General features: G+C 40.3%; 2 protein-coding genes across 4 annotated transcripts in view; both read left to right on the forward strand.

Moving 5' to 3' along the window:
* The first annotated feature begins 1696 nt into the window (after positions 1 to 1696).
* hepacam2 (HEPACAM family member 2) lies at positions 1697 to 10241 on the forward strand. 2 transcript variants are annotated; one of them, XM_068575794.1, is made up of 9 exons: positions 1697 to 1783; positions 4707 to 5066; positions 5149 to 5436; positions 7000 to 7299; positions 8336 to 8458; positions 8735 to 8756; positions 8860 to 8894; positions 9222 to 9310; positions 9439 to 10241. In XM_068575794.1, the coding sequence occupies exons 1-9, from the start codon at positions 1726 to 1728 to the stop codon at positions 9547 to 9549; spliced, it is 1386 nt and encodes a 461-aa protein (XP_068431895.1). In that variant the 5' UTR covers positions 1697 to 1725; the 3' UTR covers positions 9550 to 10241. The 2 variants fall into 2 exon arrangements, with proteins under 2 accessions (XP_068431895.1, XP_068431896.1); XM_068575795.1 differs by having other exon boundaries at positions 9237 to 9310.
* A 2435-nt stretch (positions 10242 to 12676) lies between these two features.
* vps50 (VPS50 EARP/GARPII complex subunit) overlaps positions 12677 to 23545 on the forward strand; it is an 83723-nt gene continuing 72854 nt past the window's right edge. For both annotated transcript variants that reach the window (XM_068576317.1, XM_068576318.1), the window contains exons 1-4: positions 12677 to 12822; positions 13324 to 13392; positions 20869 to 20991; positions 22461 to 22532. In XM_068576317.1, coding sequence (XP_068432418.1) covers positions 12790 to 12822; positions 13324 to 13392; positions 20869 to 20991; positions 22461 to 22532 — 297 coding nt within the window. In that variant the 5' untranslated portion in view covers positions 12677 to 12789. The remainder of the gene's footprint in view (positions 12823 to 13323; positions 13393 to 20868; positions 20992 to 22460; positions 22533 to 23545) is intronic.

The following is a 23545-nucleotide window of genomic DNA, read 5'->3' on the forward strand; positions in this document are numbered from 1 at the left end:
GTTTGTGATAGGGAAGTATTAGGTCAATAATCTGTTATGTTTACAAATTCTGATTATTAAAAAAAAAACGGCTTAACCTTCTCAGGCCTTTTTCAAAAAGGTTGGCAACCACTGCCACAGAGCCATGCAATGCTCGAGGAAGCTCAAGTAAATAAATCTAACCTTTTAATATAAATAGTCACAAATAACACAAACAAACCCTTCCATTTATTATAACCTGCTAAACACATCTTATAAAAAAAATATTCCTTCAGCAAGTTTGGTCCAATAGATGATGCACTGACCCCATCTAAAGGTGGAGAGTAAACCTGCAGGTTCTGAGGAGAGACGTCGCTTCATGAAGTGAAGGTACAAGAGAATACGTTCACTCTTTTTTCTTTAATAAAACAACATTAAACTTTATCGACTGATATCATTTGTACGGTAATTATTCAAAATGTGTTTTCCACAACATCAATGACTCCCTGTCAAGTTTTCCAAATCATGTGTTCTCTCTAACAAAGACTGTATTGATGTGACAAAACCTCAGTTTTACCAAGTTTTTCAGTAAATGGACAACCAATGGAGTGCTTGACAGCAAAGATAACAATCAGTGCTTTTAATGGTGCCATCACCAAACTGGGCACTCGTTTACAAAGCCTACAATGGCGTAATTCATTCAATGTGCAGTCTCACCACAACATTTCAGAGGATGGCCACGTAGAAAGTAACGGCACAAAACAAGGTCCTTTTTTTATGAAGTGTTTATAATTTTAACGTGATGTGTGTTTGTGTTCGTCTTTTGCACATTGAGACAAACCTTTGACTGTCTTACATATTACTACTGCCAGCATGGATCAATTCCAACATGAAAGGATTTAAACTTTAAACTGTTTTTCTGAGGAATATGATTTGAAAAGTATTTTATACATATGACTAGAGTTAAACATGATGTGACACAAATGAGTCTTTGTTGAGCAGCTATGCAAATAACTTACTCGACAAGAATTAGCAACAGATTTTCCTCCTCTGTCTTTAAATGATGTCTGCACGATGTCCCCAGAGGGCTGAAAAATAATACAAAAATGACGTCAGCATCTTGTCTGCATCTTTTAAGTTTTTGAAAGGTCATGTTTTCGTAAGTCCATCCTCGATCACTCTTCTCTCTCTTTTTTTCTGTCCATTTCTAGACAAAATAATTAAAGTTACATTGACAAGAGCAGTTGTCAGCCTGCTCTTTATTTGTTTCATAGCCTCAGGGACTAAAGCGGCAAACAGCTGGGTGTGTTATAATGTAAAGACTCAATTGTCCTTTTACAGTTGTATGTCTCAGTTCCTCTTTGACAGAGAGAAACCCCTCAGCCTTAAGGCAGCTGTGTGTGTGTGTGTGTGTGTGTGTGTGTGTGTGTGTGTGTGTGTGTGTGTGTGTGTGTGTGTGTGTGTGCGTGTGTGCGCGTGTGTGTGTGTGTGTGTGTGAGAGAGGACCATGCTGTGCTGCCTCTCTGCCAGGTGGACCTCTTCTTCCTCCTGGTGTATCATGGGAGGGGCCTGGCTGCATGCAGGCTAAAGCTAGCTCCTCTTATTTCCCTGGCAAATGTTATGACCACAACCAGTCACATTTATCTCCTCCTCCTCTTCCTCCTCCTCCATCTATTTCTCTTTCACTCTTCTCCTCCTTCCTACATCCCTCACTTGCTGCCTGCCCGCCTGTCAGAAGTCCCACATATCCCTAGAGAATAAGATGCCATGGAGGCCAGAGGAAGAACAGCACTTTCTGTCTGCTCTGTTCTCTTCTTCCTAACAGGTGAGCGTTCAGTAGCCGTGGAGGCATGTTTTGCTTGAGTTGTCAGTGTTGCGTTGGTGCAGCTATGGCAGCTACTGGCGTTGCTGTGTTTGCTTGGTTGGCAGGGTAAAACTGAGGGTGAGTTGAGGAAGTTTTCTATGGTGTGCAGTAACACAATGTAATCATTTTGTCTTGAAAGGGTTCAAGACAGAGAAGCAGTAATGAAACTCGGTTGCAAAATGTAAAAGTAGTGAAGAACATTCAAGGACAATCACTGTTTTAAAATGTTGCGTCTTCCAAATAATCAAATGTCATCCCAATGTCAAAGTTTGAGTCTTTAAAGCTTTCTTTTTCAAGTCTATTTTGGTTAGTTTTGCATGTCTTCTCCATAATCATCGCTGTGTGACTTGACAGAATTAGCTTTTCTTTGGTTGTGTGCGGGTGTTAGTGGAAAGAAGAAGTGGCCGATGCCACAGCTCTGTGACTCAGTGATATCGGGCCAGCATGCCCCACATGACCCAATGAATCCAACTAAAAAGTCCCTGAAACATGGACTCACTTTGATGCGTGTATCATCAACCCTCCTTGAGAAGCACTATTTGTTTTATCTGAAAGAAGACAGGCGATTGCTGGCGTTTTGACATGCACCGGGAGACTTTATTTAGTATCCAAACAACTCGGACGTGTGTGTGAGGGTGATAAGAGGCAGGTGCTTGTGGGTCGCCACACAATCATTGTTTGAATGTGTTTGTGTGTGTGTACGTGTGTGTGTGTGTGTGTGTGTGTGTGTGTGTGTGTGTGTGTGTGTGTGTGTGTGTGTGTGTGTGTGTGTGTGTGTGTGTGTGTGTGTGTGTGTGTGCTAAATGAGGGTATCCTCTCAGCCATTGTCACTGTAATCTCCTTGGTATCACCACAACAATATCTGTGTTGTTTGGGGACAACAGGGAAGGAGCGGGCTCGGCACACTCCCCCTCATTCTGCCTTTTCGCTGGATCTCAGCTGGTGTAAACACAGGCACACTCCTGCTAACACACACACACACACACACACACACACACACACACACACACACACACACACACACGCACGCACGCACGCACGCACGCACACACGCACACACGCACACACACACCGGATCTGGCCTGCAGGCCTGCTAGAGTGGAGCATGTCGATGGGGCGTCTGCATTATTTAGGACATGACACTAGACACACAGTGATCTATTGTGATGAGCATGCTGGGCAGTAAACACCAGGGACCTGGCTGACACCAGCTGGACGTCTCCAGGGAAGGAGTGTGGACGGGTCAGAGGGGAGGAAAGAGGGGTGGGTGACAGAGAAAAAAAGAGATTTGAGGGTAGAAGGTAGAGATGGTAGGGGGGATATGGTGGGAAGGAGAGAATGAAAATCACTTTTCTGAGTTTCCCTCTAGTTTCACTGAAGATATTATGACATGAGATGTAACACACCTCAATTATGTGAAATCATAAAGCAAATTAACAGTCTCTTATGAATATTTTCAGCCTCATCCAAGTCCTTTAATGCTGCAACTGAGAAAGAGAGGATAGACAGCCAGAAGTGAGACAAAGAGACACAAGTTAAAGAAAAGTGAGAGGTTTCTAGTGAGTTTGTTTCACAGTTCTGCCTACTCACATGCTGCCGCTCATCTCAACCTGGCATCCAAACTCAGTCGCTCACTTTTTATCTTCAAACTGTCAAAAAAGTAATATCCAGAAAGGGAAGTTTGAAGGTGTCAAAACAGTTCTGTCAAATAAAACCATCAGGTTGCAGCTCTGATCTGATATTATTGAGCCTTGAAATGCAACTTACACAGGGGATCATTTCAGCTGTACAACATACTGACTAAACATATTATTATCAGGTAAAACTTCCAGCTGAAATGACAATACCTGCTGAAAAACAGACATTTTCTTGGTGTTATAGTTCCAAGTTGTTTGGAGCTGGTTACCAGCACTTTAACTGCCTTGGCAACTCAAGCCAGAGTGTTAACAGACAGCCTGGTGCAATAGATCAACGGTTATCTAGTGACTTCAGCCCAAGTGTTTGTTTAGTAAGTCGGCATCAAAGAGACAGGCCTCATCCTTGTTTGGCAACAATGACAATCTGTAGTGAGCTGCGTCAATATTAACCCACGGCAGTTTGAGGACTTGAACAATCTGAAGACGAGGATATAGATTATAAGATTAGTCAGACACAACCGAATCGGGTTCATCTTGAAATAATAATTGCCCAGTTTTGCCTTGATATTGTCACCTCATTCCATTTAATGAATAGCACAATTTTCATTTTTATCAATTTTATTTCAATTTTATTTTATCTGTGTATTGATATCCATTTACTATAAAGCCTTTAAGCTTTTCTTTGTCAGAAAAACAGTCATGTTTGTTAATTTGGACGACACCATTTTGCATGTGCAATGTGTTTGAATCCAGATTGAATGAATTTCTATCTGTGTTATGATCTTTCATTGCTGTTTGTGAGGTGATGTACTTGACTAGACCAATATATTAGCAGACAGTATGTACAGTATTAGAGGCATTGAGAGATAGAATCATTGACATTAACCATCAGATTTAAAATATCATGAGTCGTCAAGATTCACAATATATATATATATATATATATATATATATATATATATATATATATATATATATATATATATATATATGATATATGATAAACCAACATAAACACACTCAGAAGACTAACTTGCAGACACTTTATTGACATGGCAGCACCTTGTCTGTTCATTACACACACACACACACACACACACACACACACACACACACACACACACACACACACACACACACACACACACACACACAAAACACACAACACAAACACTTCCAGCGATTGTGCAATAACTGTCTTTGTTTCCCTCCTCTTCTTCGTATCCCTGCCTACTTCACCAACACAGACGTCAGCTCTGAGTTCATCCACGTCCCTTCATCCATCCACCATGGTATTGAAGGGAAGTCTGTGCTCCTGTCCGTTGAGACTCGCTTCCTGCTGGAAGACGTTGAGATCCAGGGAACTTGGTCCCACACCGGGCCGAGTGGCATTCGAACCACGCTGGTGACGTTCACCAAAGAGACCACAATCACTGACATGATGTACCGCAATCACCTCATCTTTAGAGAACCCAACGTGTCTTTGCTAATCCGCAAATTGAACCCGGACGATGAGGGGGATTACCACCTGAACCTCAACATAGCGTTTCATAACAGGACAGGGCAGGTTTTCAAGGAGGAGAGAACTGTGCACGTAACAGTGGACGGTGAGTACTTTCCTATTGCATGTCATCAGTTGGACCGACGTCATCTCTGGACTCAGGCCTAACGTCTTTGCCTTTTCCTTAGTCCCTGTGTCCACTCCAGTCATTGAGAAGAGCCCATCATATGCGGTTGTTGAAGACAAGGCAAATGTAACCTGGACTTGTTCGGTGGAGAGAGGAACACGAGTTGTGTTCCAGTGGCTACGGGACAACGCTGCACTCGGTCCCAGTGACGGATACCACTTCTCTCATGACAACTCTACATTGTTAATCAGTCCTGTGAAGAAAGAGGACAAGGGAACTTACCACTGTTTGGCCAGCAACGCTGTCAGCCAGGGTCGGTACAGCAGGGCCGTGGAACTCAACGTCTATTGTGAGTATCCATCTGCATTCTCCTTTTCCTACTAATAGTCGACACCTGCACCGAGACCACCTCAAACTGCAAATGTAGTTTCCAATTAATATCCAGAGAATTACAATTGGGTTAATTTTAACATAAGTAGATAAACTTTGACATCTCATAGCCAGCAGCTTCTTAAACTCATGAACTCATTAACACTTTACTGTGAAAGTAGCTGCAATGACCACAGAAATAATAGTTTAAGGCAAAATGTTCTTAATAGCCAACTTAAATCTGACAATGTCAAAATCTCCAACATAACATATGAACTTCATCCTACCAGTAATTAGGCATGATCAATCTAAATGAACCAAACAGAGAAATAAGATAAAGACAAGTAAGTCAATGGGTGTGATTTATTACACATATACATATTTTGAAGTTGACACAGTCTGGAACCAAATGTGTTAACATTACGTAGTGAGAATAGCCTGTGAAATGTATCTCCCAAAACATTTGATAGTAGGATGTATATATACGACAAAGCTCTTGTAATACCAACACTATAGATCTATTGTTGTTTCTCTCTCTCTTTGCTCTGCAGTTGGTCATATGTAAATGTCAGTGAGATCGGACTACTTTCTGACAACTGAGAACGACGTGTGAAGGGTATTTGCATGGGAGCAGACTTATCTCACAGAGCTCCTCTTTTCTGTCATAAAACATGTAGATAAACTTATAAACTGACCTGCTTTTCAAAGTTGTGCTCATCATTGAATGGATTTATTTTAATGTGTTTTCATTTTCACAAAACTAATGTTTCTGTGTTGATGAGACACAAATGATGTGGAACATTTGTGTGACATAATCTGTTTGCATAGGCAGAGCATGTCCGTGTTGGCTTTCAGTAGCACAATGCGGTAGATCCATTAACATTCATTAAAATCCCAACTTCACTTTTCAGTTGCTTTGACAGTTTTTAGTAATGTTGGTGTATGACTGATAAAGGCTTATTTATTTCTTCAAAGTCGTATTTCGGGTTTGACAAACGTCAAAAAACATTAATGTCACCCAAAGAGTCACTTTTGATGCAAAACATCAGAACTGCAATATCTAGGCTGCCACCAACATGTGTTTTGTTAAAGGAAAGTCTATTTATTATCTTATTATTACAGAAATACACTGATGTTGGCACCACAAAAAAAATAAAGAAGATGAATATTTGCGGTTATAATTATTTTGTATAACATTATTTCTTTTCATTTATATGCACCAAATTCAACCCTAAATTAAAGTAAGCTTTTCACAAGATGTCATTTTATCATAACATAAACCGGCTTATCGACTTGTAGCAAAATGTATTCCTGAATTAATGAACAAAGTTGTTTTCATATTTTCTTATTGCTTTTTTTCTTGGTTATATGTTTGCGTTCAAGGGCAGGCACTGCTCTTTCTTCCCCTCACAAGATCTCAGGCTGCTGGACTGAGGATCAAACTTATGACCCTGATTATGATAGAAAAGTAACCATTCTGTATAATACGCGTCATATTAGCAGCAAGCTGTCATGTTTCCCTGACCTACTCTTGCCCCTGCAGATGGCCCTTACAACCTGGAGGTGAACTCGGGCCAGGGCCTGCGGACAGGAGAAGTGTTCACCATCAACCCTGGAGAGCTGGTGTTCTTTGAATGCCAGGCTGACTCCAACCCACCCAACAGCTACGTCTGGATCTCCAAGAGCCGCAACGCCACCCAGGTCATCACTAAGGGCCCACGGATGGAGGTGCGCTCCTACAAACTGGCCCAGACAGAAGAGTACCTGTGCCGCGCCTTCAACAATGTTACGCAGAAGCAGAACGAGGCCCAGTTTACTCTGGTGGTGGCCAACTTAGGAACAGGTGGGAAGGAGCAGTGCGTGGGGAGATTTTTGGAATCATCTGAGATAAACACTCTGTAAACACTGTGTCGTGCCAAAAGCAGAAGAGGTTTTTGAGCTATGAGGGATTTATCTTGACAATGACAAACTGCTCGGCCTGCTTTGGGAACATGTGGGTGGGTAAAATACTTTACCAGTGTGTGAAAAGTCCAACCAGGTTATGGATATAACATGAAATATACATGGCTATCATGAAACTGGCGTTTTATCTTTGTTGCTAGGTTCCAGTGTGTGCAGCCTGTATAAAAGCTCAGTTGCTGGGAAAGTAAACAGTGGATAACAGCTGTCGTATTTGTTGACTAAGTTTTATAGCATGTGGAGTTTCTGTGTGCCGAATGCGACATTAATCTGTAGTCTTGGTGATACTGGGAAAGGCTCACTGATGACTACTGTTGATACTGCCTATGATTTAAAATGCTGTTTACTGAGTCAATGGAAGTCACGACAGCATCTATGTTCAGGGGCAGCAAAATCTTTCATAAACATGACCAAAGAAGAATTTGATGGCTAACCTTTTAATAAAATGGGCGGTGCTCGCGGCTGCATGAGGACCTGTTGCTTAAGGCCAAATGCTAAGAGGAGCAGGCTAACATGCTAACAGTGACATTGCTAACGTGGTGAGGATTAACAGATACTCCTGAACAGGTTGTATTTTAGTCTAACCAAGAAGCATACAATTGTTTTGCTTATAAGCAATGTGCAGCTGAGGCTGGGAGTGTCATTAATTTTGCAGATATTTGGTCATAAAACAAAGAACATCCAGTTTTAATTCCCTGTGCGTCCAATTTCGACACTTTGTCACGCCCATGATATTGAAGCACAAAGCAACCTTTTAGCATTCATATGAGATTTTCAAGTAACTGCAATATAAACCTATCCGTGTCATTATTAGAAGCTCAGGAAAATTGTCCATGAGGGAGGTGGGGTGAAAATAAATAGACTTTAAAAAGACTTTCTACCTTTTCTACCATCAGTGTCCCTCCTGTATTTGTTTTCAGAGATAAAAAAGCACACCCAAGATGAGAACTCTGTATCCCCTCTGGCAGCCATTATCTGCTCTGTGTTCGTGATCGGCTGTATGCTGCTATTCTTCCTCAGGAGAAACTGCCATCCGAAGAGAGGTAATGTCTAATTCTGCTGCTTTGACAGAGGTAGTTTTGGAGCAGTGAGTCCTGCACCCTGTTTAACATATTTCATGTTTGAAATCTGAATGAGATGAGTGAAACAACGCTAACAGCTTGCTACGTTGATTTCTTACATGTTGAGGTTAATCATGAATGTAAATAACTTGCAAATGTCAGTCAAACTGAAGGTAACCATGGCAAAGTATCTACTGTGTTTGACAAAAACAAATTGTCACTTCTGTATTTCTAAATCTTTCTCTCCATTATCAACAGTGCTTATGAGCATTTACAACAGGTAAGAACCTTGAAAATGAAATCAATACACGCATATGCAATTTCATTTTTAATGTGCATTATGTATACTTTAACTAACAGCTTTATTCTCTTGTTTTTGGCAGACCGCTTTCAGAGCAGAAACGACCTCATCGTTCAGGTGAGCAAGTGCTTGTTTCTACTTGCTTGTCGTGGACACTTTGATAGATTATGCTTCATGCTATCATATTTACATATGTGCATGGATATTACATCATAATTTGAGGTGGTTATAGGGGTGAACAAGTCCTCGGTTTTCCATTAAACTGAAAGTTATTTCTTAAAAACAGGTTTGAGTTAGGAGGAGCTTCAGCAGAAAACAAGGTTAAGGTGTCTTATTGATTCAAACTGGAAAGCAGTTTAAAGGCATCATTACATTGAGTGATCTATTATCTTAAAGGAAAGTTTAACTCATAATAGATACTAATCCACTGGTCTGACATTGAAGCCTGTGTATTAACAGGTCATGAGGATGCAACCGAAGATTTTGGCATCTATGAGTTTGTCTCTATACCTGGGAAAATGGAATCAGCACAGGTATTTAACATGTTGTACATCCACATGTATTCAGTAATAACGCCGCAATAATTCAAGCATTTTAAAAAAATATATTGTTAAAAAGTTGTGTGCTGTTTTTGAAATGCGCCCATGCATCTCATCTGCAGGCATCATGCAGATCTCTGGCTCGCCTCGAGTCAGTTCAGGATATGCACACCACCATCTACGATGTGATCAGACATGTTCCTGAATCTCCCAGTCACAGTTTGTTGAATTAAGTTGGAGGGTTGAGGTGGAACTGTCAGTCATTTCACTTGAAGAGTAGTTTTATTCTCGGCTATCAAGGCCTGAAGCTCTGGCTTTGGTGGGCCATTTTTTGCACATGGGATGATGGAGGCTTGTGTGAGTACACAATTAGATTGTGCACTGTTACTATTCACAGTTTGGGACAGATGATGAATGATTTTTGCTGATATTTTTGTGAGATGAAAGTGTGTGTTTGGCTTACATTTTTTTTAATGTGAAAGTACAACAGAAGTTAAAACTGTTTTGCTTTTTTCGTTCAAAACTTTAGATCATATTAAACCAAGGAAGCTTGTCTTAAACATGTTCTCATGAGGTACTTATAAGGTACCCAAACTGCTCAAAACACTTTAATTACTTATGGTTTATTTTCCGTCTCAATAATATATTTCTAATTTAATATTTCTGCCAATGAGAGTCTGTTTTGTGACAAGTGTTATGATGAATGCGTGAAATATATTTAGGTTCATTGTAAATATTGTAAATGGATTATACGTCAGATTCTTTATTCTATTTCTCGGTTTTTCTCTGATCTATTTATTTCCATAGAAACATGTAACCTTGTTTCCACAAATGTAGCATTTTTTTCTGCTCATCATGGATGTAATGAAATGCTGAAACAAGGAAAAGGATTAATGATTCATAACTTATTGTACAGTTTGGATTCACATGCTTGTTTTGTACTTTATTAAAGATATAACTGTTTACTATCCTTTGTATGTCTTTTTCATAGAATGGCAATCACACTAATGGCTTGAAATGAACACTTTCTTAATCACAAATCCTGAAAAAACAAGCCAGCGAAGGTGTCAGTTGTTCTGCTGCTTAACAGTCAGTCTTTGTCTAAATGTCTTGGCAGTTATCTCTCTTTTCGCAAGTGTTTGAGTTGTGTTTGTTGTCTCAAATTGCTGCAGAGCTCGATGCTCGTTGCTCTCAGCCTTGTTGCATTAGTCTGCTGTGTACCTGGCGATATGGAGACAGGCAGCAACAGACGGATGGTTCAGAGTGTGGCAGAGTGCCCTCCACCTGCTTCTGCTGACACCGTCAGAGTATTTAAAAATGTGTGTGCTTGCTTGTCTGCGTGTGTGCATGTAAAAGAGAGGAATGAGGAGGAAATAGACACTGACACAAAAGTGTTTGATCAGAAAATATAGGTCAGAATTTATATGCAATTTACACAATTTATTAGAGACTCCTGTGCACTTACTCTTCTGCCCCAACCCCCCACCACCACCATTGATGTACCACTTAAATGCGGCAGTCTGCCTTCTGCTAGGATTCAGCTTTTTACCAACGTATTGTGTTGTCCCCATTGTGTCACTCATGTTCTGAGTGCTTCTGTTTAAAAATGTATATCGAATGCTGCACCACAAAAACATTGAAATTCACACACTCGAAGATTTAGCATTGAAACTTTTAAAACACTAAAATAAAAACATTTGATTTGGATATTAGGCGGTTCTTTTCCAAAGAAGACTATGGACTTATTAGTTAAAACTAAATAAACAAAACTATTTAGACATTATTGAAAATATGTCTACAAGACAAATTGCAAATTGTTCACTGGATACTAAACCTGAACTTTCATGATGCTTCCCTGCAAAAACTACACACATTTTAATGAAGCTAGCTCTAATTGTAACTGATAATATGACCAACTGAGTGTGCAGTGTCTTTGTGGCGGCATCTCCGGGTAAAGGTTGCCATCTGTTCCGTTTCAGTGTATGCTTTAAGGGAGGTTCTGCACTGTGAATGACTGCCTAACAAACAACAGTGGAGTGAATTCACATAAGGAAAGATACCTTACCTTCATTTGACTTGGAAATAGCCTGAGGCTTCACTAACCAGGAACTAGAAGTCATGGTGCCTGCTGGCTGCTGGCTGCATCCTGCTTTTAACCAAGCTTGCATTAATACCCAAGGGGGCAATTACAAAACAGGCTGAATGGGTTTTATGCTAAATTTGTGTAATTATTGAACAAGGCAGAGCCAAGTCTTCATGACAAAGGATCATGTATAGCTTGGTATGCTAAATAATGCAGCTGCACACGAAAAACGAATAAAACAAAGTGATATATATATAATCTCTTTGAGACTAAATTATACATACTGAATAACAGTATGTCGGCAACTAAATATCATATATATTAAATACAAAAAGCAACAGACAGTTGAGGTACTTGTGCTCAAATATACTCATATCCCTAACTTGGATAAAAGAAACTATGAAGTCAATTAAAAGTTTGGCACACAAAAAAAATACTGATGATGTTAAACAATGGCCCTTGTATCTTAATCATATGACTGTCATAATGGATGCACTCATGTGTCACCAGCATTTTGATGTTGAAGCAGGTGCAAGATAATCAAATCTGATCTTCTTTAAACTGTTGGGAAGTTTAATTGCATCCTTGTATCATGACTTATAGTTGGTCACAATTTTCCAACATTACGGCCTTTAAGGACAGTAATGGGCTGAATTAAATCAGTTATATTCCACCTTTGGCTGGGAAAATAGAAAATTATATCTAACTACATAAAGAGATTAGTCAGGGTAATTTCAGTACAACCTGTCTCCACTGACAGGTTTTATAGGACTTTTTCAAAGTCGATAATTTGACACAACATTAACATAACACATGACATAACATAAATAATCCGTTACGTTCAAGTGTCCTGTTAAGCAATGGCCGTGCTGGACCCAGCGCGGGACCCACAACCATCATTAGTTTTACAGCTGTGCTTTTCCTTCTGATACATGTCTTACCTGACACCTACAGGTAACTGAGAGAGCAGAGAAGCAGAGTATGTTTTTCAAGGAAATAAACATCAATGTCTAATATTCTATTCCGTGATGTTAAATTACTACCATCCAGTGGTGTGTGACAGCAATACATGTATCATAATATTAATGCTTTACAATACTTTTGTATAAAATGTGCCTTTGTTTATTCAGAACAACATATTTCTTTTCGATTTCATCCAAATATTTGTAGTTTTTATACCGGTGAGATTCTGTCAGACAAGTCACTGACTCGTTTAATAAAAAACTACTTTTCCCGGCATGCATTGCGATTTTCTCGTTCTTGCCGTACCAGTCACGTGACGGTCAACTATGGCTTCCCTCTCCTAGTGATGGAGGATCATCGTTAACAACAGAACAAAACTTGCAACTTTGTCTATTTATTTTTCTCACCGCCACAAGTTGGATTCACGATGCAGAAGATCAAATCTCTGATGGCGCGGCAGGTGAGCAAGGCAGCTCTACGACAACCGAGCTGCCAGCCGTTTGTCTTTGACAGCTGCGGCTAGCTAGCTAGCATGCTAGCTAGCGAGGCCAACTGACTGATTTGACAGCTCGTCGTGAGGCTCATTAAACGGGCACATTCAGCCCGAGAAACATCAACGTATTGAACGGCTGCGTCACAAACACGAACAATATTGACCCCCACGTGAAGACAGTAAAGGCACAGTGACAGGAACACCCAGTAATAAGAGTTTACCCCGAGACGAGCACAACAACAGTGCACAACAGTGGGAACTGGGCGGTTGGGGAAGTTCTCATCTTGCACTGCAGTGACGTTAGACTCCACTACACAACAGAGCATATCTTTGTCACACATCTGTCCGTCGGTTCTACTTCATGTCGTATGCTGTAGTGTGCTGAGCGGGGGTTACAACTGTGTAAACCGTTGAGGTTACTTCACTTTTTGGGGGGCTTTCGCAGTCTAATGACTCTTGTTTTGACAGGGCCTGAAGAGCCCCCAGGAAAGCATGGCAGACCTCAGTCCTGTGGAGAACCTGAGGATCCCGAGCAAGGTAAGCTGCAGCTTTCCGTTTTAGCTGTTGTGTTGTGGATGCATTTGTGCTGCATTTCCTTTTAAGATCGACATCTCTCTCAGCTTAACCACAGCTAATGATGTGTTCAAGTAGTAAGAGGTAGATATTCCCCGAAAAACAGATGCTGCTGTTATGTCATACTTAGGTAAAGTCAAAAAGAAGACTTTCTGGACTGTCCTCTTATTTACGGCCCTTTTGTTGTGAATGAGCTGAGCATTTGGGGCAACTTGACGATGCATATTATTAATAAAAGCCAATTGCAGTCAAACTGAGAAGCAGTTACATTGACAGTAGGGATACAACAAGATTGAAAGGGGATGGTTTTAGATTTGGACTAGACTTATGGTGTAATTTGTGAGTTTAGACATACTGTTGTTCACAATGTGTTTATTATGTGTTGGATTGCTTCCTGTAAATACTACATTACTGTTTTTTTAGACAGTAATGCAAAGACACGGATGGCTCTCATTTATGTCACTTGAGGACCTTCACCGGGAGGATTTTTAACACCAAGAGTGTGACATATGATCTACTCTTATAGTGTTTTAGCATTTTTGCATGGCAGCGTTTGAAAATGCAATCAGTCGTGCTTAGTCATAGGAAGCATTTGTCATAACCCACTTATAAAAATTCAATTTGCTAAGAGCAGACAGAGCAAAGCCGCACAGTGGCTCTATATAATGTATAGTCCTTTACTCACTAACACCTCAATGCACTGCTCGCTGCTGGCTTTGATTTTGCCTCATAGTAGTGTCCTGTGTCTGCATACAGTTTGGAGGGTGACCAACTCCTATTATTCAGTACCGGGTGATATCAGCTTGGTTGATTCAAGCGGACATTTAATCTCTCCTTTTTGAAAGACTGGGCGTTTAACGGTTGACATTGTTTTGATTGTTGTTGTAGTTTGGCCTTAATGTGAATGTTACGCGCAATTCTTTCTCACTTAGTTTTTGGTTGGAGGAAAAATGAATTCTGTTCTCTACAGGGGGGGCCCACAGTGGCTTCACAGATCCCTCAAATTGGGAACCTAAATGGGAGCTAGTCCCAGAAGCCATAAGAAAATTTATTAAAAAAGACTAATGAAATGAAAAAGACAAATGAATTGTGTGCTTTGCTCCAAGTATTTTATGCCTCGGTTAAAAAACACTGCAACAGATAAGATTGAAAGCAAGCGTTTTTCTGTCTAATCATCCGTGAGAAGCTGAGAGAAGTTCTGAAATTTCATTCAATCTCTTGTGTATTTCCAAAAGAAAAAGGGAAGTACAGTCTCACCTATGATTCACATCAATTATATTTTTTATTTGTATTTAGATAGGGCCATGTGCTTGATGTTATTGTCACATTAAACAGTCTTAAGGTTAAGGAGAAAGATATTATTTAATGATCTAAGAAGTTGAGGTTATTGTATAATATTGGTTTGGACAATATACAAGTCTGTTGTTGCAAACCTGTTATTGCAGAAAAACACACAAAGAAGCAGATCAAGCTCAGATAAGATAAGCAGTCATTTATTCTCCAGGTGTAATTAGAGCCTGAATGAACACAGAGAGGAATGCCTCAGGATAATTAGTTTCACAAGAACACCCTGCTTACCTTTGTTGGAATCATTGCCCCCAAGAATGACTATTGATATTATTGCACCTGCTTTGTTTGGCGTATGTGATATGAGGCTCCAATAGTATAAGCAGACAGAACAATGACAGAGACCTAGTTTAGATTCTATGGATTATATGCACCTCAGCCTCCCTCTATATATCACAGACGAATTACGTCTCCTGTGTGAACTGCCAACACCTGCGTATTGTGTGTTCAGACAAAACACAGGTATATTATTTGATAATACTATGCACTATATTTACTTTGCAGCGGGTCCTTTCAGCTTTCAGGGAAATGAAATAGGAGCCCACACAGGCTTTGTATACACCGAAACCTACGGGCCTCTTTGATTAAAAGTGAATAATCCTCTGAATATGTTCCGGTCACTGCCACTGTGGGGAACACTGCATTACTTAAGCCACTGCTCTGTTCAGGAGGGTAAGACCAAGACGCCTGACTGCATGCATGTATCTTTATTACTTATGTATACTTACTGCTTGTTACCAGCCGTGTGTTTCCAACCATTTTAGCTATGACTCACATCATTTATCATCCACCAGGAGCTGACAGCAACATCTGGCTTGCTATAGAAGGGAGGGGCCTGATGCTGGGGATGATTGAGAATTGATGCTGTCAAGTCATTTTTTGGACATGACTTGAAAGGTTGATGGAGTATGAATGATACGCAGGGAAAAAATGCAATTACACCAGATAGCAGATTTGTCTGTGGGAAGTCAAATGGACTGCATACATTTAATGTGTATAGCCAAAGCACCTATTCACATGGACACTGACATACTAATGTATGAAAACAAGGGGACGATCAGTTAATTTATGAGTCATTTCCGCTCTGCTTGTGATCTCACAAGAGATACCTCACTTATTTAGCTGTGGTCATTAACAGGAAGTAGCAACGGAGATTTTCTGTATGTTTTGCTCAGTTGCACATGATATCGTGCACCTGGTGAAGCAGTTTGGTTTCTGCTGTTCTGTAAAGACATCAGTCAAATCTTTGACAGGCCAAATATACAAATTGTGTTGTCATTTTCAATAGATCTTTCTTATAATTCTTGTTTTCCCTGTGCTGGTGATTACAAAAGTTAATGCACCTAAACTGACAGGTGCAAATCTGTAATATGATTTCTATTATGTAATGTAACTCTGTGTAGCTGCTATGGGTGTAATACAATATTAATACATTTAAGTATATGTGCAGTGATTGATGTTTTGTTTTGTGATATTGTATAGATTTCCAAAAACATTTATTAATTGATACTTTACATGCAAAGATTTGGGGCAGAAAGTGGCTAAGATAGTGGTACTGTGATGTTGGATCACAGGGACTGGGATAAATGGAAGTTTGCTGTTTCCATGTTATAATTGCATAAAATCATCATTTTTATTCTCAGATTTTATTCATATGGTGGTGGGTTCTCTATTCTATTACAGTTTTCTTGAAATTGTATTCATAAAAGTATACCTCGCCTTGCTTGCAGTATAGCCGTATATCGTTTGAATGGTAACTCCTGTATCATGATGCGTATTGTATCGGCGGCTTCTTGCCAACAGATGGAACTAATAGCTGCTGAGGTGAAACATTTAATTAGGCTTCTTTCACAGATGTCAGGGTGGATATATACAGACGGAGGTCAGACTCTTGGCTCGAGCAGCAGTTTCCCCTTAGGGGAAACAGTCTCTCAAAGACGATCTGATCCCTCAGCTCACCTGCTGCCCTTTACACATTTCCATGTACGTTTGGGTCATGAGCCAAGGGCCTTTATTAAATAAAAGTTTGACCTTTAGTCGAGATTTCAATGTGATATAATCTCAAAGATTATGGTAGAACAAGTTATACACCATGAATTAGACAGAAAGTAATTTGTAAAATTTTAAAGTGTAAAACAAAAGCTTTTATTCCTCATTCTGAAGCTTTTTGTTCAAAGCCGTTGTCCCACTGCGTGTCAGTTTTAAGAGTCTTGTTGGCAGGTATTGTGGCGCGATAAGGCTCTCTTCAACCCTGTGGAGCCTTTTATGGTGTCTCTCTTTACAATCTCATATTGTGTGCTAACAAGACTTTCTAGCTATAAATTACATGCTTGTAACCTTAATATAAACTAAGCCACAGGAAACACAATATAATCTCAGGCGCTTGGTCCTGATGATCTTCAGAGTGTTTGTCTAGATGTTCTGAGCGCATGGATAATAATTTCGGTGGTGGTAAATGATAAGGAGGTTCGTCCTCTACCACCAAAACTACAAACAAAATGGTTTGTTTCTGCCCAAAAGTGGAAAGTGTTTTCCAGGTTTAGTGAAGTGCTGAAACCAACAGATACCCTACCTCTGTATTATGGTGAACATGTTTGATTTAACTTTGTTGAGGAAACAGTTGTTTTTTCCCCGAAGGTTTCCCTGAGGCAAATGGTTCCTTTATAACCCTGCTGTGCTCCAAGTACATGCAGTTACCATTTCCCACCAGCAGAGGTCACTATCACCTCACCCATTACAGTTTCATGCATCGGAATTCTTTTTTCCCCACAAAAAGCATTAATTTACACATGCCAAGTGCATTACCTGTTCAGTGCTGTAGTGCTGCTTACAAATTTTGGATGAACATGATTGGCTGAGTGCCCCCAATGTACAGATTGTATTTTCTGAAGAATGGAGACTGATGCTGGGAGGAGGTCATTAGTTGATGCAGGCTTTCTTGAGAGGAAACACATCTCACTTTGGCATTTCACACTTTTTTGTGAGAGTACTATATAGAGAATATTATTTTCTAATTATATGTCCAGCAGCCTGTCCATTTACTCATATAACAAATGAACAGCATGGCATCACAGATATAGGGAACCTTTTGCTTTTGACACAGTGATAGACAGTGGATAATTACTGTGAAGGGAAAATAATTGCTTACTTCAAAGTTAAAATTCAACAGTATTACATGGTAGTAGCAGAGCAGCTGACAGCAGTGTTGCAGCCTGGATATTGGTGTGTTTGTGATATTGTCCCAGAAGACACAGGTGTTAAGCCCTTGTGTAGGAAAAGATGAGGATGTACACCCAATCGAGTTTGCAGAAATGTTCAATGGTAATCACTATGAGAATGTTTTGATTTGTTCATCTAATGAAGATTCCTTAGTGGAAATAATTGGCCCTCCTCCTCACCGTCTTTCTCTCCTAATATCTCGCTGGATTTTACATGAACCTCCATTGTGTTTATTCAATTTTCTGCATTATCAGGGTGCCGTGTTGTGGAGCACCTCTTTGTTTCGCAATTGATTTTCTGGATTCAAACATCAGCACTCCACACACATATTCGCTTTGATAATGCTTGTTAAATGTCCCACACTTTGGATGCAAATGTATTTCTAATTTCCGCAACACGATGAGAATTTTATTAATTTGCAAAGGGGGTGCTAAGGGTGGTTTGTCCCCCCCCCCGCTCCCCTCTCATCCTTCAAAGTGAAATTTGATCAAAGCTTCACGGTGGCTGATGTTGGGTTTCACATGTGTGGCACAGGGGCGTCTAGTTTGTTTTGTGCTCACGCAGCCGCAGGGAATGAAGGGAATTATTTAACCCGGGGTTGCCTCTCAAGGAGTCATTCACTTAAAGATGTTTCGAGTTTCGTACGTCACTGCAGGTGGGAGATTGAGAGAGGGAAAAGAGAGAGACGCTGGCACAGGGGAGGTGAATTGCTCTTAACCACACAGGAGTGGCTTCACATCATTTTGTGTTTTCGCTCATTCCTCTCACTTTATTTTTGCTGTAACTTTCGCTACCAATGAGTCATCCACCTCATCCTCCCCCCTCCCCTTTTTGCTTCCCTCCTCATTTGAGCTGATTTGCCACCCACCCTTTTGATGGCAAAGTGTGATCTCCTATCTCTACCCCTCCTTTCCAATCTCACACGCTCACCCACACATTTCCCCCGGGGGCCTTTGCTCACTCTTTTACCTCCATTCAAACGTGGCAGCGCACACACTTGCCTGTAGGTCTGCACACACACATACACCGCCACAAAAACATTATAATTATTTATTAGCATCATCACAAATGCCTTGAATACAAATTATATATGGTATATAAAAGGGAATCTTATTGTGTAATATAATACAATGAGTCTATATTTTACGGTGAACATTAAAGTCGCACCAGCACTCCTGTATAAATGTCGCTCAGCAAGACACACTCACCCACAGAGGCAGACTCCGACATGGGGGGCAGGCTTCACCGCCTTGCTGCACGCTTCTTGCTGATAGTAGCTGGGAAAATATTTGTGGTTAGGCAGGTGTGTAACCGGGTTTTCTTGATCAGTGTCTGCTATCTTATGATAGTCGATATGAGATGATCTGTGGAGATCTCTGATAGAGATTTATATATGTTATGGATATTTAATGCAGTGTGAGTTTGTATTGATTGATCCCTTAATTCCACGTCCATCCTGCTTCTCAACCTACTGTCTATTCTTAGTGTCTTTGTGCTTTAACGGGCTGTTAAACTCAACATTACCTTACATGAAATATTCACAGTCACGGCATGAATCCGCCTCGCATGCAATGTTCACACTATATATAGGATGTAATATACAGATGCCTCTATTAGACCATTGGGGAAAGTTTTCTGTGTCACGTGAGTTTCACCACTTCGTCCCTTTTAGGAGACTAGCAACAGAGCCATTAGTCTATTATTAGTCTATTAACTCCAATGGGAGAAGTGAATGTGAACACACTTCATGACTGATTATTTCACTCCATGGTCACCTCAGTAAATACTGGACCCCCATTCCGACACTAGAAGGACACTAAATCGAGAAAATGTACTTTGTTCAAGCTCTTTCTCAGTCTCAGCAAGATCTGATCTGGCAACGAACGCCGGATAGTGAACTCTTTTTTTGTTGAGCAAACACGCAATGACCACACTCACTTTGGAGACATATTTCAAAGATGCATGAAAAGAGATGATGGTAAAGGCTGCGACCCGAAAGTTGTTCAGTGGAGCATCGAGCAAAACATTTTTTACTTCCGAGTATAGGATTCAGATTAAATTACCCGGATCTTCTTTCTCATCCATGGGGCTTATAGAGCAAGAGCCTCGCATTTTCTATAACCCCGCCTCTGAGCCGCCTCTGGATGTGGCTTTTATTGCATTTTACAACTTTTAGGACCTAACGGTCTATTTAAATAAGGGCTATTCAAGTAAATCAAATTCACCCTGGGCATCTCACACTTTTGTCATTGACCAGTGATTTGGGAATAAGAGCTTAGGAACCTTCATCTAAAAGTCTCACGGAAGCAATACGCCACAACGTTAATCCATATGGCTCTGATGTTGCTCTGATGGGGAATTCCTTTCTTCTCATGTTTCCTCTCAAGGCTCTCTGCCATCCCCCATGACAGCCAGCCAACGAAACAAGCTGCAATCTTCTCCTCAACTTAACGTTTTTCTACTTCACTTCTTTTGCACTTTACACCTCCTCTTTCCCTCTCCTTGCTTATTGTTCTCTACCTCATTTTCATTCTGTCCTCTCTTCACATTGTCCTTCACCCTTGCCTGTGTCCTTAAACTTCTCTTTACTTCTTTCTTATTTTTTTTAATCCTTTCTCCATTCCCTTTATTGTTCTTTCCCTCGGCATCTTTCCTTTATTTTTTTTCTCTCTGTATTTCCCAATTTCTGTCTTTTGATGTATTTGTTTGTTGTTTTCATTACTTAGGAAATGATGTAATTCTCTGTTTTGGACCCTCTTCTGTTTGTGTCCCAGTGTGTATGGAACTTTCTTAAGTGCTTACTTCAAGGACATCTTTTAATTCCCTCTCTCTTGTCACTATCTTTCTCTCTCAATCTGTCTCAAACTCTTCTAGGAGGAGTTGCGGGAGCTGAGGGAGCAGCCCATTGACCCCCAAGCGGAGCAGGAGATCATCGACAGTATCGAGGAGGTCTACTTCTCTAACGACTCCTTCGACATGGTGCAGCATGAACTGGAGGTCAGATACTGTATGAATGAGCCAGCATGTTCACTGAATTAGTAACACTCACTTGTAAAATGATGACGAGAATTCCAACGCCCCCTCCATTAAATATGAAATCCATCAAAACCATCACTTTTCAGCATTTCTAATATGAAAATATATGGTATGGTTTCCTCCATTTTGAACTTTGCCTGACTGGCAGAGTTTGAGCGCTTTCTCACCTGAGCTGCTGTTTCTTATACTTTAGCTGAGCCACATACGCACCATTGACATCTGGATTGATGGATTGCATCCGCTCAACAGAGGAAGGGTGTGAAATCTCATTAGATTTATCTTGGTATTGCTACACCATCTGAAATGAGACTCTCAGTCAAGGAGAAAGTAATTACCTATCATCCTTTGGGCCATGGATTTGTAATATCTTCTTTCCTGAGCAGAGCTTGTTTACGGTTTACTAAATAACGCCCTCTACCTTCTTGACTAATCTTACTTCTAATCTAGAAAAGCGCATTACTTGAGAAAATTATTGTTGTTTTATTTTTTAATGGAGGAAGAGCTGCTGCTATCCTCAGTGAATGCATAGTCAATAAAATCCCTGCTCAGGCCCTGAGCACCTACACAGGATACTTCCATAGTTCTGCTTTCAATTAAATTCAATACAACTTTATTAATTCAGAAACACAATTTGATTTGGGGCGCAAGTAAAAACAGACAATTAAAATCAAAAGAAGTGTTTGGGACCGTGTTATACTGATACTGCATTTAAAAGGTAATGAAAGTAATAAGTCAAAATAAGAAAGTAGTTGACAGGAGGGAGGATAGGATGCACCTTTGTGTTGGTATCAGTTGGCTGTTATCAGTGTGTATGATAAGGTGCCATTAGTAAGGCCTCTCTGAGGTTTATTGCTTAAAATAAAATAATCCATAAAATAAGACCATGGTCTAGATTGTACTGAGTGACTGAGGATGAGAGGTTGCATGGTATCAAATGCAGAGTAAATGTCTAAATAAAGGTCTAAGTAAATGTCAAATTGCAGCCAGGAACAGTTAAAAATCATTCTATTCTAGTTCGGTAACCAAGCAAGTCGTTTCCTTTTTGAGGGCATGGATGATTGTTGAGGTTTTCCGTGGCGGGACCACTTCTTAGTCCCAAGCTGCAGAAGAACCCCGCTGAGCTGCTTGACACAGTGCTTAAGAGTCTTGCAACAGTTGCCATGAGGTCAGGCAGTCTTGTGGTAATGAGGTTCAGCAGCTCTTTTAAAAACACCCTTTTTTCTCATTAAGCATTTCTTTTGATGCGTTTACCTAGTTATCTGTCTGGCACACACCTTGCAGGGACGTTTACTACACTGAACAGCGTGTAGCTGTGTAGAAGTAAAATTACATTTCAGTGTGGATGTGTCTGCAAAAGCTTTCACCTGTCTTGGAGGATATAATGTAAAAACAATACGGTTGTACATTTGTGTCTGTTTCTGTGATTATAGAAACTACCACCTGAGCTGAACCTGCAGGAGCTGGAGGAATACAGGGACAAGCTGAAGAGACAACAGGCAGCAGTAAGTCTCAGTCTCTCTCTCTCTCCCTCTCTGGCTCGCTCTTAAAAAACATCTCTATGCTTGCAGTTGGTTTGTATGGAGGTTCAACTGTCGTACCATTTCACTTGGAAGTATTGTGGTCACAAAACTAAAAACTTGAAGTTCAAAGTTTGTTCTTGACCATAAAAACAGGAATCTGGCTTGCAGTGCAGACGAGAAAAACGTAAAAAATAATTACTTAAAAGATAAATGCCTTGTATTTCTGCATCTGCTCCATTCTCTCATGTATCTCGGGATCCTACATTTGTGCAGCACTACAAAGGTTATATCTGACCGACAACGTATTGTGTCCCACCTCAGGAAAACAGCCAGGTTGCGTGAAGGTGGGACCTTCCTGTTCTAAAAAAAATAAAGTGGAAGTGTCTTAATCTTTTTTTTAATGGTCATCAGGGGGCGACTCCTCTGTTTGCAGAATTAAGTCGGATTGTAGTCGATGAGAAAATGACCCTATTGCTCAATTGATTAGTTTCCTTAATAATAAACATTGTGAACATGAGTTTTTGTTCTCAATCTCGAGTTACATGTCTTCATCAACACAGCATGATGTTCATTGAGTAAATTACAGTCCCTTTTAGAGTAAAATAGACCATAAAGCAGGTATACTTTAGGGCGTGGCTTCCATGTGATTGACAGGTTGCTAGCACTGCTTTGTCCGCTCTGAGAGTTGTCTGTGCTTTCTTCCTTCAACTTTAAAACTTTCACTCTTTAACTGTATGTTTTCAGGTCATCAGAAATAATTGTAACATTTTGGTCTCCTAAAAATATCTCAAACCTACCTTGTACTCTGCTCCGTCATCATGTGTCCCTATTAGCTCCAAAAGGACAAAATCGCAATCCTTTAATCCAAAAACGTTGTATAGTTGATGGTTATGTGTGTGAGGCCAGACAAGAACATTAACACCCCTGATTTGTCTTTTTGATCGATCGTTTCGTTTCAGCTAAAATGGGACCTGTACCCAATAGCCATAGTTTGT

The sequence above is a fragment of the Clinocottus analis genome, unplaced genomic scaffold (genome assembly GCF_023055335.1).
Source record: "Clinocottus analis isolate CAN_PGR_092001 unplaced genomic scaffold, fCliAna1.0.p SCAF_14, whole genome shotgun sequence".
Classification (NCBI taxonomy): Eukaryota; Metazoa; Chordata; class Actinopteri; order Perciformes; family Cottidae; genus Clinocottus; species Clinocottus analis.

What these genes read in the sequence shown, in the direction of transcription:
- hepacam2 (XM_068575794.1), top strand. Translation starts at nt 1,726, where the DNA reads ATGGAGGCCAGAGGAAGAACAGCACTTTCTGTCTGCTCTGTTCTCTTC. An exon ending in AAACTGCCATCCGAAGAGAG is followed by an intron (nt 8,459 to 8,734) that starts GTAATGTCTAAT and finishes CATTATCAACAG; the next exon opens with TGCTTATGAGCATTTACAAC. An exon ending in CTTATGAGCATTTACAACAG is followed by an intron (nt 8,757 to 8,859) that starts GTAAGAACCTTG and finishes TGTTTTTGGCAG; the next exon opens with ACCGCTTTCAGAGCAGAAAC.